Source organism: Carlito syrichta, unplaced genomic scaffold (genome assembly GCF_000164805.1).
Source record: "Carlito syrichta isolate Samal-C Ts95f unplaced genomic scaffold, Tarsius_syrichta-2.0.1 Scaffold314018, whole genome shotgun sequence".
Lineage (NCBI taxonomy): Eukaryota > Metazoa > Chordata > Mammalia > Primates > Tarsiidae > Carlito > Carlito syrichta.
This window is the reverse complement of record NW_007258114.1, coordinates 310,322-325,899: the sequence shown is the minus strand read 5'-3', so window position 1 is coordinate 325,899 and position 15,578 is coordinate 310,322. Positions and strand designations below refer to the sequence as shown.

At 51.9% G+C, this 15,578-nt stretch overlaps 1 protein-coding gene across 1 annotated transcript in view; it reads left to right on the top strand.

Annotated features, from left to right (window-relative positions):
* Positions 1–14,740, top strand: part of ADAMTS13 (ADAM metallopeptidase with thrombospondin type 1 motif 13) — a 38,473-nt gene extending 23,733 nt beyond the window's left edge. Inside the window, 9 exon segments of the mRNA XM_021718935.1 lie at positions 1,083–1,272; positions 1,901–2,024; positions 4,323–4,452; positions 7,449–7,653; positions 8,985–9,309; positions 10,419–10,565; positions 11,176–11,352; positions 13,808–13,992; positions 14,567–14,740. Of these exon segments, the coding sequence (XP_021574610.1) occupies positions 1,083–1,272; positions 1,901–2,024; positions 4,323–4,452; positions 7,449–7,653; positions 8,985–9,309; positions 10,419–10,565; positions 11,176–11,352; positions 13,808–13,992; positions 14,567–14,740 (1,657 nt within the window).
* The last annotated feature ends 838 nt before the right edge of the window (positions 14,741–15,578 follow it).

Sequence of the window (15,578 nt, the reverse complement as noted above, 5' to 3'; positions counted from 1 at the left end):
GAGGCTGCGGTGGCCGGAGCGGCCACTGCACTCCAGTCTGGGCAACAGAGTGAGACTCCAACTCAATTAAAAAAAAAAAAAAGAGTTATGTCAGCCAGGCTCGGTGGCTCAGCCTGTAATCCCGCGCTTTGGGAGGCTGAGGTGAGTGAATTGCCTGAGCCCGCAGTTTCGTGACCCACCTGGGCAACTTGGTGAGACCTCATCTCCACAATTAATCAAAAAAAGTTAGCCAAGTGTGGTAGCGCGCGCCTGTAGTTCCAGCTACTTGGAGGGTTGAGGTGGAAGGATCGCCAGAGCCCAGCAGGTTGAGGCTGCGGTGGCTGGGAGCGTGCCACTGCTCTCCAGTCTGGGCTACAAAGTGAGACTCCAACTAAAAAAAAAAAAAAAAAAAAAAAAAAAAGAGCTATGTCCCGATGAGATGGTGCCCAGATGCCTGACCATCTGACTTTCTAATTATCTAAGCTTGTCTGTGAGAAACTCAGGATCTATATCCAAGCTATGCGGGGGACCCCAAAGAACCCCAGAATTTATTTATAAAAAATTGTGCACATATTCTTACATGTTTAAGCTTCAGTCACCTTCAAAGTACTCTCCATCTGATGCAATACACCTATCGAAACACTTTTCCTGCTGCTTGAAACAGTTTTTGAACTTGTCCATTTGCATGCCTTTTAATGCTTCTGCTGTTTTTTGTGTTACCTGTTCCACATTGGCAAAATGTTTCCCTTCGAGAATTTTCTTCATTCGAAGAAACAAAAAAAAAGTCATGCTGTTTTTGGCCAAAAACTGTTGAACACTGAGTGTGGTGTGGGCAGGTGCACTCGTAAATCACTCATCATGAAATGGGCAAACACTTGAAAGAATCTCAAAAAAAAAAGAGCATCGAAGCCAAACGCAGCCTCTCACAACAATGCTATCTGGTCCACTGAAGCCAATGGGTTCCTAGAACCCTCACCAAGCGGGGGAGACCTGAACTACAAGGGGCCCGACCTCCAAAAAGATAATTTCGGGTTTTTTTGGGTCCCCCTGTATGATAGCTGTCCGCTTTACACCTGGCAGCACCTGTCCCGTGCTGTCCTCAGGTGGGAGGCATCAGAGCCTGGTCCATGCACATCGACCCAAGGAGCAGACCTGGCCTTGCAGAGTGTGGCATGTGTGCAGGGGGCAGATGGCCTGGAAACTCCAGTCACAGTAGGACCCAGCTCCACAGACGAGAAGCCACCTGCTCTGGAGCCCTGTACCAGGATGTCATGTCCTCCTGGCTGGGGCCGTGTGAGTGCCCTGGGCACAGGCGGGCTAGGGCTGTTGGGCTCTTATCTGGCTGGTAGAAGGAGGAGCATGGGTTGCCATTGTCCTCCAGGTCAGAGTGGGAACACCCTTCCACAGGGCTGTTGTCAGAGGACAGGCTTAGACATGAGCGCTCTGGAGCTTCTTGGGGAGCTCCCTGCCCCCTTGCAAGCCAGGCTGAGAGAATACAAACCCTGCTGGAATCCCCCAAGGGGGAGTTTAATTCAGCTATGGCTCAGAAAAACCCTGCCAGGCTCCCTCCTAGTGTCCAGGGGCTGGAGGCTGAGTGGCCTTGCTCTGGGACAAGCCCTCGCCCCTTGTGGCCCGTGGGGCTTGCCGGGCCCAGCATACTTGCAGACCCCAGCGCTCAGCCCCAACCCACAGGGACCATTCAGGCTGGTGAGAAACCTGCAGAGGCCAAGGTGGGAATGTGGGGAGTGCATCCTCTCAGGCCAGAAGCAAGTTTTCCCAAAGGAGGGGTGGAGAGGGAATCCTTGGTGTGCTCCAGCCACTACCTGCCTCCCTTACTTTCCTGAAAGTGAGGGTGGGCTGGGTGCTCAGAGGCCTGGTGGTGAGAATCCCCAACCCACCAGCTCTTGCTTTCCCCCTGCAGCTGGACCCCAACGCTCCGGGGAAGGAGGAGGCACCCTCCCCACAGGGCAGTGCTGGGCAGGGGTCACATGCTGAACACATGTGGACTCCTCTGAAGGGGCCATGCTCTGTCTCCTGCGGACGAGGTGAGGGGACCCCAGGACGCTCCTGAAGGCCGGCACTCATTGTTTGACTTATCTACCTGTGTTTTGCCTAATTCTGAAAAGCATTTGCCGTGATTTATAGAAAATCCAGACTACATAAAAGTGTGTCGTAATATACAAGGAGACTGGAGCAAAGATCTGACAGCCACCAATTTTTTTCTTTTTTTTGAGATAAGAGGGTGTTGCCCAGGCTGGAGTACGGTGGCACAATCACAAGTCATTGCAGCCTCAAACTCTCGAGCCCAAGCAATCTTCCTGTCTTAACCTCTTGAGTAGTCACAGGCGTGTGCCACCATGCCCTGTTAATTTTTTTCTGTTTTTTGTAGAGACAGGGGTCTTGCTGTGTTGTCCAGGCTGGTTTTGAACTCCTGGCGTCAAGTGATCTTCTCACCTTGGCCTCTCAAAGTACTGGCATAAACCCTTGGGCCCCACCTCCCTATAGCCACTTTAAATGTGGGCATTGATTGGCTGAAAGACAGGAAAAGGTAATAACACTGGGTAGTCTGGCACTCAGAGCTGCCAAAGGTGGGCTCCACACTGACCACCAGAGCAGAGAAGCCATATTAGCTTTAAGATACACAGTGTTCGGCCTGGGGTGATGACTCAAGCCTGTAATCCCAGCACTTTGGGAGGCTGAGAGGAGAGGATTGCCTAAACTCAGGAGTTTGAGGCCAGCCTTGGCAACATGGTGAGATCTCATCTTTACAATAAATCAAAAAATTAGCCGGGCGTGGTAGCGCACACCTGTAGGTCTGGCTACTTGGAAGGCTGAGGCAGAAGGATCTCTAGAATCCAGCAGGTCGACCTTGTCACTGCACTCCAGCCTAGGCAACAGAGTGAGACTTCGACTCAAAAAAAGAAAAGATACACAGTGTTCTTTTGTTTTTCCAATTTTGTTGATTGTGGCAAAATACACATATTATAAAATTTTCCATCTTAACTATGTATAATTGTATAATTCAGTGATGTTGAGCACATTCACCTTGCTGTGCAGCCATCACCACCATCCAGCTCCAGAACTTTCCAATTTCCCCACTAAACTCTGTCCTCATGGAACACTAACTTTTCATTCCTCTTCCCAGCCCCTGGCACCCTCCATTCTAATATTTGTCTCTGAATTTGACTACTCTGTTCTACAGTATTTGTCTGTTTTTTTGTTTGTTTTTTTTTTATGTGTATGTGTTGAGGGTCTCACTCTGTTGTCCAGGCTGGAGTGTAGTGGCACAATCATGGCTCATTGAAGCCTCCACCTCCTGGACTCAAGAGATCCTTCTATTTCAGCCACCTCAGTAGCTGGGACTACAGGCATCCATCACCACGTTTGTCTATTTTTAAATTTTTTTTTTTTTTTGGTAGAGATGCAGTCTCGCTATGTTTCCCAGGCTGGTCTTGAACTCCTGGGCTCAAGTGATCCTCCAGCCTTAGTCTCCCAAAGTGCTGGGATTATAGGCGTGAGCCACTGCTCCCAGCAGTAGTCATCTTTTTGTGACTGATACTATCACTCAGCATGACATTCCCCAGGCTCATCCATGTTGTAGCATGTGTCAGGATTTCCTTTTTTTTTTTGAGTTGGAGTCTTACTCCATCGCCCAGGCTGGAGGTCAGTGGCACACTCACTGGCCACCACAGCCTAGACCTGCTGGGCTCACGCAATCCTTCCACCTCAGTCTTCCAAGTAGCTGGAACTACAGTTGTGTACTACCACGCCTGGTTAATTTTTTATTTATTTATTGTGGAGATGAGGTCTCGCCCAGGCTGATCTCAAACCCGCGGGCTCAGGCAATCCACTCGCCTCGCCTCCCAAAGGAGTTCAAGACCAGCCTGGGCAACATAGTGAGACCTCGTCTCTACAATTACAACAAAAAATCAGCCAAGCATGGTGGCGTGTGCCTGTAGTCCCAGCTACTTTGGAGGCTGAGGCAGAAGGCTGAAGGATTGCCTGAGCCCACGAGGTCAAGGCTGCTGTGTGCTGTGACTGTGCCACTGCATGACAAAGTGGGACCCTGACTAAAAAAAAAAAAAAAAATCTATCAGTTACCATTTGTTGAACACTTACTATGGGCCAGGCACTTTATATCTCCTCTTTAAAAATATTTATAAATGACTTTACAAGACAGATGTCATTATTTTAAAAACCTCTGAGACTCAGAGAGGTTAAGTCAGAGCCAGGACTCAAGCCCACATGGGCCTTGTCTGCTAGAGCTGTCCAGCAAGCTGGGGGTCTGCGGTCCTTCTGAACCCACTTTTTGGGGTGTGGGGGTCCCTAATTCCTCTCTGCAGGCCTGATGGAGGTACGTTTCCTGTGCATGGACTCTGCCCTCAGGGCTCCTGTCCGGGAAGAGCTGTGTGACCTGGCAAGCAAGCCTGGGAGCCGACGGGAGGTCTGCCAGGCTGCCCCGTGCCCTGCCCGGTGAGTAGGAGGAGTGAAACTGTGCAGAGGAGTCTGACTTCAGGGTGTGGCCTTCTCTATGCAGGTGGGAGACCCAAGCCTTGGCCCCATGCTTGGTGAGCTGCAGAGGGGGGTGGGTGCAGCTGGCTGTGTGCTGTGTGAGGCTGGACTACAGCCTCCCTGTTCCCTTGCCTCACTCAAAGTGCTGGCCAGTGCCCCAGCCCAGTCCCCCGGAAGACTGCCTCACCAGGTGGGCCAGCCAGGATCCCTGCCCTGCCAGGTGGGACCCTTCCCAAGAAGACAGGTGGTCCTAGGTCTGCATTCTGACTCTGCCCTCACCTTTGAGCCCAACCTTCTGACCTCAGTGTCCCTCCCTGTAGGAGTGGGTGGTATCGATGCTCCCAGAAGGCCGTGGGGTGTGGGTTAGTGACATGATCCTGCATGGAATGTACACTGCCCAGGATCTGGGATCCTGTGGGTGTATGGTTGGTTCTTTCATCACCGGCTCTTTACTGAGCACCTGTATCTTGGTGCTGTTCTAGAGTTAGGGGACATGGCAGCGAATATGGCAAACAGATACCCCTGCCCTCCTGGAGCTGACATTGGGGGCAAGGTAGAGATGGACAATAAATAAGACAGGGGAGGCCCGACACGGTGGCTCACGCCTGTAAACTCAACATTTTGGGAGGCCAGGCCGTGAGGATTGCTTGAGCCTGAGAGTTTGAGACCAGCCTGGGCAACATAGTAAAACCTCATCCTACAAAAAATTCAAAAATTAACTAGGCACGGTGGTGTGTGTCTGTCGTCTCAGCTACCTGGGAGGCTGAGGTAGAAGGATCGTCTAGTCCAAGTAGTGGTGAGCTGTGATTATGCCAGTGCACTCCAACCTGGGTGACAAAATGAGAACCTGACTCAAAAAAAAAAAAAAAAAAAAGAGTTGTTATTGACACAGTGGAGGGAGAGGTCCGGGTACCCAAGGGGCCCTGCTTATCTGTCTCTAACGGTAATCCCAACAGCACCACCCTGGAGCCCACCCCATCAACTTCCACCTTCCTTCCCATGTGTTTTGCGACAACACACCAAACATTGTTCATCAAACTCTTTGTCCCACTGTCTCTCCCTCTCTCACTCTGTCATCCAGACTGGAGGGCAGTGGCATGCTCCCGGCCACCGCAGTCTCAACTGCTGGGCTCAGGTGATCCTTCCTCCTCAGTCTTCCAAGTAGCTGGAACTACAAGCAGTGCCACCAAGCCTGGCTAGTTTTTTGATTTGTTGTAGAGATGAGGTCTTGCCAAGTTGTCCAGGCTGGTCTTGAATCCATGGGCTCAGGCAATCCTTTCACCGTGGCCTCCCAAAGTGCTGGGATTATAGGCGTGAGCCACCGGGCCTGTCGGCAAAGAAGGGTTTAAAGTACAGTTTATTAGAGGGAAAAGAAAGAAATGACACTTTCAAGAGAGAATGCAGGTGGTCTTAAGAGAAAGGGCACAGGCTTGCTGTTAGCAAAAAGCTTTTTTTTTTTTTTTAAGTAGGAGTCTCACTCTTTTGCACAGGCTGGAGTGTAGTGGCATGCTCACGGCCGCCACGGCCTCGACCTGCTGGGCTCAGGCGCTCCTTCTGCCTCGGCCTTCCAAATAACTGGAACCATAGGTGTGCACCACCACACCTGGCTAATCTTTTTTATTAATCGTAGAGACAGGATCTCAATAAGTTGCCCAGGCTAGTCTTGAACCCCTGGACTTGGACAATCTTCTCGCCTCCGCCTCTCAAATACTGGGATTACAGGCGTGAGCCACTGCACCTGGCTGAGCGGAAAGCTTTCTATGTTGTCCAAAATGATGCTTAAGCAACTTGTTTCTAAGTTCAGCTTTGATCATAAGTTTTAATTCTCATCATTTTACTCCTAAGCTTGTTTGTATCATGAGGAACTTTTGAGATAATAGGAAAAGTTGCTGCTTAAGTTTTCTCTTAGAGCTCAGTGCCTCAGTGTCCCTGGTGACTCCCTCCCATCCTGTTCTTGGTCCTTGTCAGGCAATCCTTGTCAGCTGCTCCTTATTCCAAAGGGCCTGGGTTACAGTCAGTGTGCAGTTGTTTAAAAGAGTTATGTCTTGATAAGACAGTGCTCAGATGCCTGACCACCTGGTTTCCTAATGATCTAAGCCTGCCTGTGAGAAAATCATGATCAATGAGGGGCAACCCCCAAAAATCCTGGAATTACCTTTTGGAGGGTGAGACCTTTATAATACAGGCTTTCCCCTCTAGGTAAGTGTTCTAGGAGTCCATCAGTTTCAGTGTACCAGTTAGCATTGGTGTGAAAGGCTCAGTTCAGCTTCAGTGAATTTTTTTTGGAGATTCTTTCAACGTGTTTGCCCATTTAATGATGGGTGATTTACAAGTGCACCCACCTACACTGCTCTGAATGTTCAGCAGTTTTGGACCCAAAATGTCAGCACCCCCATTCCCCACTCTCCCTATTAACCAGATCGCGTCCTGAGTTACTTTTTTTTTTTAATTTCCCTGAATGAAAAAAGTCCCCAGAGGGAAAGATTTTGCTGATGTGGAAGAGGTAAAACAAAAAACAACAGATGGCATCAAAACTGATGAATTCAAAAACTGTTTTGAGCAGTGGCAAAAGCATCTCAATAGGTGTATTGCATCAGACAGAGAGTACATTGAAGGTGATTGGAGTTTAAACATGTAAGAATAAATACACTTTTTAAAATAAATTCTGGGATTTTTGGGGGGCTCCCCTTGTATGTCTAAGCCATGCTAGCTGTCCTGTCTCATGTGACAAAGGGGACAAAAGAAGAAATGTGAAGTTGAAGGAACCAGAGGTCTTTTTCTTGCTGGACCTACCTGTCCTATCCCCTCGAGCCCTGGGACTAGGCAGGAGGCCCTCAGTGGCCCAGTTCCCACCTCACCTGACCCTGTCCCCTATCTAGGCCGACTGTTCAAGGAGCCAAGGGACAGTGCTGACTCTGGGAAGGTCCACCCTCTATAGGGTCTTTTTATTCCTGCAGGTGGAAGGTCATGTCCCTTGGCCCGTGCTCAGCCAGTTGTGGCCTTGGCACTGCTAGGCACAAGGTGGCCTGTGTGCAGCTCCACCAAGGCCAGGACATAGAGGTGGATGAGGTGGCCTGTGCGGCTCTGGCACGACCCCAGGCCAATGTCCCATGCCTCGCTGCTGACTGCACTTACCGCTGGCACGTCAGCCCCTGGACGGAGGTAAGCACAGCTGGCACTGGGACTCCCTGCCAAGGCTGGGGAGGGCATCAGCTTTGGGTCCTTACCTGGGGGGCATTGGTTCATTGTAGTCCTTTTTTTTTTTTTTTTGAGTTGGAGTCTCACTCTTTGTCCCCCAGGCTGGAGTGCGATGGCACGCTCACGGCCACTGTAGCCTCAACCTGCTGGGCTCAGGCAATCCTTCTGTCTCAGCCTTCCAAGTAGCTGGAACTACAGGCGCACACCACCATGCCCGGCTAGTTTTTGTGATTTATTGTAGAGACAAGGTCTCACCAAATTACCCAGGCTGGTCTGGAATCCCCCAGCTCAGGCAATCCTCTTGCCTCGACCTCCCAAATGCTGGGATTACAGGCTGAGCCACCATGCCTGGCCTATTGTAGTCCTTTGAAAGGAGGAGAGGGGCTGGGCTTGGTGGTTCAGCCTGTAATCCCAGCACTTTGGGAGGCTGAGGTGAGAGGATCGCCTGAGCCTGTGAGTTCGAGACCTGGCTCGGCAACTTGGTGAGACCTCATCTCTACAATAAATCAAAAATGAGCTGGGTGTGGTAGTGTGCGCCTGTAGTTCCAGCTACTGGGAAGGCTGAGGCGGAAGGATCGCCGGAACCCAGCAGGTCGAGGCTGTGGTGGCTGGGAGTGGCCACTGCACTCCAGTCTGGGCGACAGAGTAAGATTCCGAATCAAAAAAAAAAAAAAAAAAAAAAGAAAAGAGGAGAGGGACAGCAAGGCCTAGACACCTGGGGCGTGGGGCTTTCAGAGACCCCGAGGTCTGGGGGCACCAGAAGATGACAGGCGGACAGTTCAGTTCCACATGGATTAGCAAATGCCAGCCTGTGCCAAGCACCTGGCAAGGCACTGGAAAGACAAAGGTGAAAAGGTCTCAACCTCTTCACTGGAGGGGCTCACTCACAGTGTGAAGGGGGTACAGACACAGCAAACAGAGATGAGCCCCAGCCCCAGAGGCTTGCTTTGTGGCCACTGCCCACCTCTCCCAGAAGGACCCTGGGCATCTGGGCCAGGTGGGGATGAAAGCCTGGGCAAGGGTAGTGCCGGGATGCAGTGACCCACTGGCCCCTGCTCTAAGGCTTGTAAAGGCAGAGAGGCTGCAAGGGTGACAGGTGGAGACCCGGGCTTGAAACTGTCTCCTCCCGCCTACATGACCCACATAAGGTGACCTCTCTGAGCCTCTGTGGAATGGAGACACTTGCTTGCCTCCCAGCTTGTGCAAAAACGATATCCATCATGCCTGGCCTGTGGTCACCGCTGACCTCAGCACCCTCTGGCAGGGTCAGCCGACTCCTCCCCCTCTCTCAACAGTGCTCCGTCTCCTGTGGGGATGGCATTCAGCGCCGGCGTGACGTCTGCCTTGGACTACCAGCCCAGGCACCAGTACCAGCTGGCTTCTGCCAGCACTTGCCCAAGCCAGTGACTGTGCGCGGCTGCTGGGCCGGCCCCTGTGTGGGGCAGGGGACACCCAGCCTGGCGCCCCATGAGGAAGCTACCACTCCGGGTCAGACCACAGCCTCATCTGCGGATGCTGCCCTGGAGTGGCCTCAGCCCCGGGCCCAGGCCCGTGTCCTTTCCACAGCTCCCCAGCCCCGGCGGTTCCTGCCTGGGCCCCTGGAAAGCCCACCGCAGTCCAGTTATGTTCCTTCCTCTCGCTGTTGTGGGGGCTGGGTGCAGGGGGGCTGGGCCCAAGCATCTGTACCTGGGATTGCTGGCACACGTTCTTGGTTCCCTGCGATATATACAACCGGGCCAAAGGGATGTGCTTGGGAGGCCAGGCTCAGGACTGGCCCTCTTCCTACCCGGCAAAGCAAAATCTCAGTTATTATTATTATTATTTTTGAGTCGGAGTCTCACTCCATCTCCCAGGCTGAGTGCCGTGGCACACTCATGGCCACCCCAGAATCGACCTGCTGGGCTCTGGCAATCCTTCCGCCTCAGCTTTCCAAGTACCCGGAACTACAGGTGTGTGCTACCACGCCCAGCTCATTTTTGATTCATTGTGGAGACGAAGTCTCGCCAAGTTGCCTGGGCTGTTCTCGAACCCGTGGGCTCAGGCAATCCATTCGTCTCAACCTCTCAAAGTGCTGGGATTACAGGAGCACTGAGCCCGGCCATTATTATTATTTTTGAGCTGAAGTCTCACTCTGTGGCGCAGGCTAGAGTGCAGTGGTGTGATCACAGCTCACCATAGCCTCAGCCTCCTGAGCTCAGGTGATCCTTCCACCTCAGCTTTCTGAGTAGCTGTAGTAGGTGCACACCATCATGCCTGGCTAGTTTTTTTTGAAGAAATGAGATCTTGCTATGTTGCCCAGGCAGGTCTCGAACTCCTGGCCTCAAGTGATCCTCCCGCTTTGGCCTCCCAAAGTGTTAGGATGACGGGCATGAGCCACCGCACTCAGGCCTCACTTTTATTATCAAGTATTTACTTTTATTATTATAAAGTAACTTGAAGGTTTCAGAGTTGGGAACCCAACTCTTTGGGTCTGTGAGACCCAAAGGCCATGCACTGCTCTGCTTGCTGTTCCCTCTCTTGCTGGAGCATCTGAAAGCAGCTCTGTGCCTGATGGTGACACACTGACCCACGCAGCCCCTGTCCCTGATCTGAGCAGGCTTCCAGCTGGGCCTGGCAGGAGGTGGTCCATTCTGCCTTCTGGTCTCCCTCGTCAGCATGGAAAGCCCCAGACATTGTTCTGCTGGGCATCCCGGAAGCTCTGCTCACCTGTTTTCCTGCTTCCTTTACAGGTACTTGTGGCAGGCAGCACCTTGAGCCAACAGGAACCATTGACATGCGAGGCCCAGGGCAGGCGGACTGTGTGGTGGCCATTGGGCGGCCCCTGGGGGAGGTGGTGACCCTTCAAGTCCTCGAGAGTTCCCTTAACTGTAGTGTGGGTACGTCTAAGATCACACAAGCAATTGCTGCCAGTGATGGGCTCTGCCCAGTGTGTCCTCCTCCTGGCAGGATGCTCCATGAGCATGCTCACTTTCAATTTTCATGGCACAGCCAGGCACTGTGGCTCACGCCTATAATTCCAGCACTTTGGGAGGCTGAGGCGGGAGGATTGTCCAAGCCCAGAAGTTTGAGACCAGTCTGGACAACATAGCGAGACCTCTTCTCTACCAAAAAAAAAAAAAGCCAGACATGGTGGTATGCACCTGTAGTCCCACCTACCTGGTAGGTGCAAAGATTGCCTGAGCCCAAGAGGTTGAGGCTGTGGCGAGCCATGATCGTGCCGCTGCACTCCAGCCTGAGCAACAGAGAACCTGACTCCAAAAAAAAAAAAAAAAAAAGGCCCTCTTGTGACCATGTGTGATGATCTCCATTTTACAGATGAGAAAACTGAGACTGGGAGAGATTAAGTAACGAGCCCAGTTACTTAGAGTCTTGTAGCCAGTAAGTGGCAGAGTCAGGACTCGGACTTGGCTCAGTTTTCCTTGACTCAGACTTCGACTTGGCATGGGGTGGGGTGTGCTGGACCTTCACTGCACTGCTGCTTCCTAGGGGAGATGTTGCTGATTTGGGGCCGGCTTACGTGGCGGAAGACCTGCAGGAGGCTGTCTGGCGTGACTTTCAGCTCCAAGACCAACACACTGGTGGTGAGGCAGCGCCGCGTGCAGCCGGGAGGAGGGGTGCTGCTTCGGTATGGGAGCCAGCCTGCCCCGGGAGCCTTCCACAGAGGTACAGTGAGGCCTCCCCAACCTCCCTGATCCAGGCAGGATGGCTGGGTCGGGGCTACTGGGGGTGGGCCGGTCCCGGCAGGGCACAGGGCAAGACACAGATGAAACTGACTGAGATGGGAAGAACCAGGGGTGGCCGGGTCGGTCTGCCCATACGACCAGGATGAGTGCTGTGTCCCTTTCTCTCTGGAGCCATGCAGCAAGATGAGCGGATGTGGAGGTCAGTTCTCAGTCTCACCCCGTCTGTTGGGTCACAGCCCTGTGCCCTTGCCCCGGCCCTCAGTCCTCTCAAGTTCCTTTAAAGTCTTCCCGTAAGTCACTATTTTGTATTACATTATCATTTGATTTAATTAATTTATTTTTTTGAGGGGAAAAAATGAGCTTATATGTTGGGGGAAAAATTACAAAATCACACATGAAAACAAAGCACTAAGAATACGAACCTGAGCCAGGCTCAGTGGCTCAGCCTGTAATCTCGCGCCTTTGGGAGGCTGAGGTGAGTGGATTGCCTGAGCCCGCGGGTTCGAGACCCGCCTGGGCAGTGAGACCTCATCTCTACAATAAATCAAAAAATCAGCCGGGCGTGGTAGCGCATGCCTGTAATTCCGGCTACTCGGAAGGCTGAGGCGGAAGGATCGCCGGAGCCCAGCAGGTCGAGGCTGCAGTGGCCAGGAGCGGCCACTGCACTCCGGTCAGGGCGACAGAGTGAGACTCCAACTCAAAAAAAAAAAAAAAAAAAGAATAAGAACCTGAAATACAGCAGACAGTGATTTCAGATATACTTCAGAGATATTGCGGGCTTAGCTCCAGACCACTACAGCAAAACAAATATCACAATAAAGCAAATCACATGAATTTTTGGGTTTCCCAGTTTACGTCAAAGTTATGCTTGCACTGTACTGTCTATTAGTTGTGTAACAGCATAATCTAAAAAACAATGTACATGCCTTAATTTAAAAATGATTTATTGCTAAAAAAAAAATTAATGATCACCTGATCTTTTAGCAAGTTGTGATTTTTTTTTTTGGCTGGTAGGGGGTCTTTCACCAATGTTGTTTTTGGTAGTTGCTAAAGGATGGAATGGCTATGGCAATTTCTTAAAATAAAACAACAATGAAGTTTGCCACATCCATTGACTCTTTCATGAAGGAATTGTCTATAGAAAACAATGCTGTTTGGTAGCATTTTATCCACAATACAAATTCTTTCAAAGTTGGAGTCGATCCTCTCAAAACCTGCTGCCGCTTTGTCAATTGTTTATTTATAAGTCTAAATTCTTTCTTGTCATTTCAACAATGTTCATAACATCTTCAGTAGGAATATTTTCCATCTCAAGAAACCACTTTCTTTGTTCAACCATAAGAAGTAACTCTTCATTCATTCAAGTTTTATTATGAGATTGCTGCAATTCAGTCCCATCTTCAGGATCCACTTCTAATTCTAGATCAAGTCTTGAACCCCTCAAAGTCATTCATGAGGGTTGGAATCAACTTCTTCCAAAACACCTGTAAATGTTGATATTTTTGACCTCTTTCCAAGAACGATAAATGCTTTTAATGGCATCTAGAATGGAGAATTCTTTTCAGAAGGTTTCCAATTTATTCTATAAAGGTCCATCAGAGGAATCATTATCTATGACAGCTATAGACTTACCAAATGTATTTCTTTGTGTTTTTTTTTGTTTTGTTTTTTGTTTTTGAGTTGGAGTCTCACTCTGTCGCCCAGATTGGAGTGCAGTGGCCGCTCCTGGCCACCGCAGCCTCAACCTGCTGGGCTCTGGTGATCCTTCCGCCTCAGCCTTCCAAGTAGCTGGTACTACAGGCGCGCGCTACCACGCCCGGATGTATCATTTTATTTTTGAGTCTGGGTCTCACTCTCTTGCCCAGGCTGGAGTGCAGTGCCATGATCACAGCTCACCACAGCCTCAACCTTCTGGGCTCAGGTGATTCTCTCGCCTCAGCCTCCCAGGTAGCTGGGACTACAGACACACGCCACCATGCCCGGCTAATTTTTTGTAGAGACAAGATCTCACTATGTTGCCTAGGCTGCTCTCAAGTTCCTGGGCTCAAGAGATCTTCCCACCTCAGTCTCCTAAAGTGCTGGATTATAGGCGTGAGCCACTACGTTCAACCTGGGTTCTTTTGCATGCATGACTTATAGTCCTCCCAAGGAACCATCCTCTTCAGTGCCTGCGGTTCCCCTCAGTAACAAAGGAGAGAACTGAAGCTCAGAGCATGTAAGGCTTTTGCCTATGGTCACTGCACCAGGAAGTGATAGAGGCAGGGTTCAGTGGGGCTTCTGCCCGAGAGCCCTGGAATTGACCAACGGTACCATACTTCTCTCCTCCCTGCTCCCCATCAGTGAGTTGCTCTGGCCTCTGGCATCAGTGGTCCGCCTGGGCGCCTGTGTTTCTGAGGTGACCCACACCCAGGCCACCCCCTGCTCTCCCACTGCAGAATGTGATGTGCAACTCTTTGGACCCTGGGGTGACATCGTGAGCCCCTCGCTGAGTCCAGGCAGGAGGAACGCAGGGGGCTGCCGGCTCTTCATCAACGTGGCTCCACAGGCCCGGATTGCCATCCATGCCCTGGCCTCCGACATGGGCAGTGGATCTGAGGGAGCCAATGCCAGTTACATCTCGGTGAGACCACCAGGACGGGGACTGGCTGCCTTTTGCTGTGAATCTGGACAGCTGCTCCAAGGGAGGGGACAGGGCGCTGGGCTAGGGGACCCCCTTCAGTTTACTTCAGACCAAAACCCTCAAAATCATTCGAGAAACAATGAAGGAGGAGAGTTTCTTCCATTTATTGCCAGCAGATGTTTATGAAGCTACCCATAAGAGTGAAACAAAAAAGACCTTTTCTAATGTAGATTGCCAGTTAACCCAGGGCTGAAGCATCATTTTACAGCCTGATGTAACTTTGCCAGGAAAGCAGGTGAAGGTTTGGTGTGTTCTGGGAGACTGTGATCTGCAAGGTGTCAGCTCCCCAGAGGAGACAGCCTGGCCTCTGCCCTGACACCTGCGTGTCCTTGAGAAGTGATGGAGCATCCCTGAGCCTCAGTTTCCTGGGTAGAATAATAGCATCCTTCTGGCAGGGCTCTTGTGAGCATTAGATGTGATCCTGAATGTAGGAGACCTTGCAAACGAAGTCTGCTGTGATTGCTTGCTAATGATCACTGTTGCTGGTCCTTCTGGGCTGCCCTTTTCCTCTCAGATCCGGGACATCCACAGCCTGAGGACTACAACATTCCGTGGGCAGCAGGCGCTCTACTGGGAGTCAGAGGGCAGCCAGGCGGAGATGGAGTTTAGTGAGGGCTTCCTGGAGGCACAGGCCAGCCTGCGGGGTCAGTACTGGACCCTTCAATCTCGGATGCGGAAGAGGCTATGAAGAGAAGGAGCCTGGCGGGGCCCTGCCCTAGAGCCTCCTCTCCAAGCTCATCCTTCAGTTGACCCTGGTCCTGGAAGAGAAAGGAAGGAACCCGACATTTATCGAACACCTGTTAGGTGTCTGGCCAGCCCCGGAGAGTTGACCCTTGGCCTCTGAGTGCTCTCCAATTCTGATTTCCTCCGATCTTAGGTATCTCCTTTAGGGTCTTCTCCAGTGTCTAAAAGGCTAGGGAGTGGGAGGTGGGAGCTCTCTGGAAAGGCAGCCCCCAGCTCCACGGGTACCAATAAAGGAAACATGCAGCCTGACTGGTGTTTTCGTCTCATAACCTGTCCACACCTGGCTTGAAAACCCACTGCACGGCAAGGCGGGGATTCCCTGTTCTTGGTCGGCTCTGTCCTGACCTGGGCAAGTTCCTCAACCCTCTTAGTTGTCTTCTTCCCACCCAGCGAGAAGGAAAGGCCAGCGAGTGTGGAGTTAGGATCGGGTCCAGGCGGCTGGCGCTCCGCCTAATTCTCTGCCAAGCCCCACCCCTGTGTCCTGGCGGGCGGATCCGACCGCGAAGGGACCCGGACACCGCCGGGACCCGCCCTCTATGCTAATGAGCGCCAGGCCCCAGTCGAACGCAGCCCGAGGCGGCCTCCCAAAGCTAAGGAGCGCCAGGCCCCCTCGGGCCCACCTCACAGCGGCCTGCGAGCTCCGCCCCTATGCTAATGACGCCAGGCCTCTTCGGGCGCTTCTCACAGCGACCGGTGAGCCCCGCCCCGATGCTAATAAGCCCAGACCCCCGCGGCGCACCTCGCCGCGGCCTGAGGGCCCCGCCCCCTATGCTAATACGCCG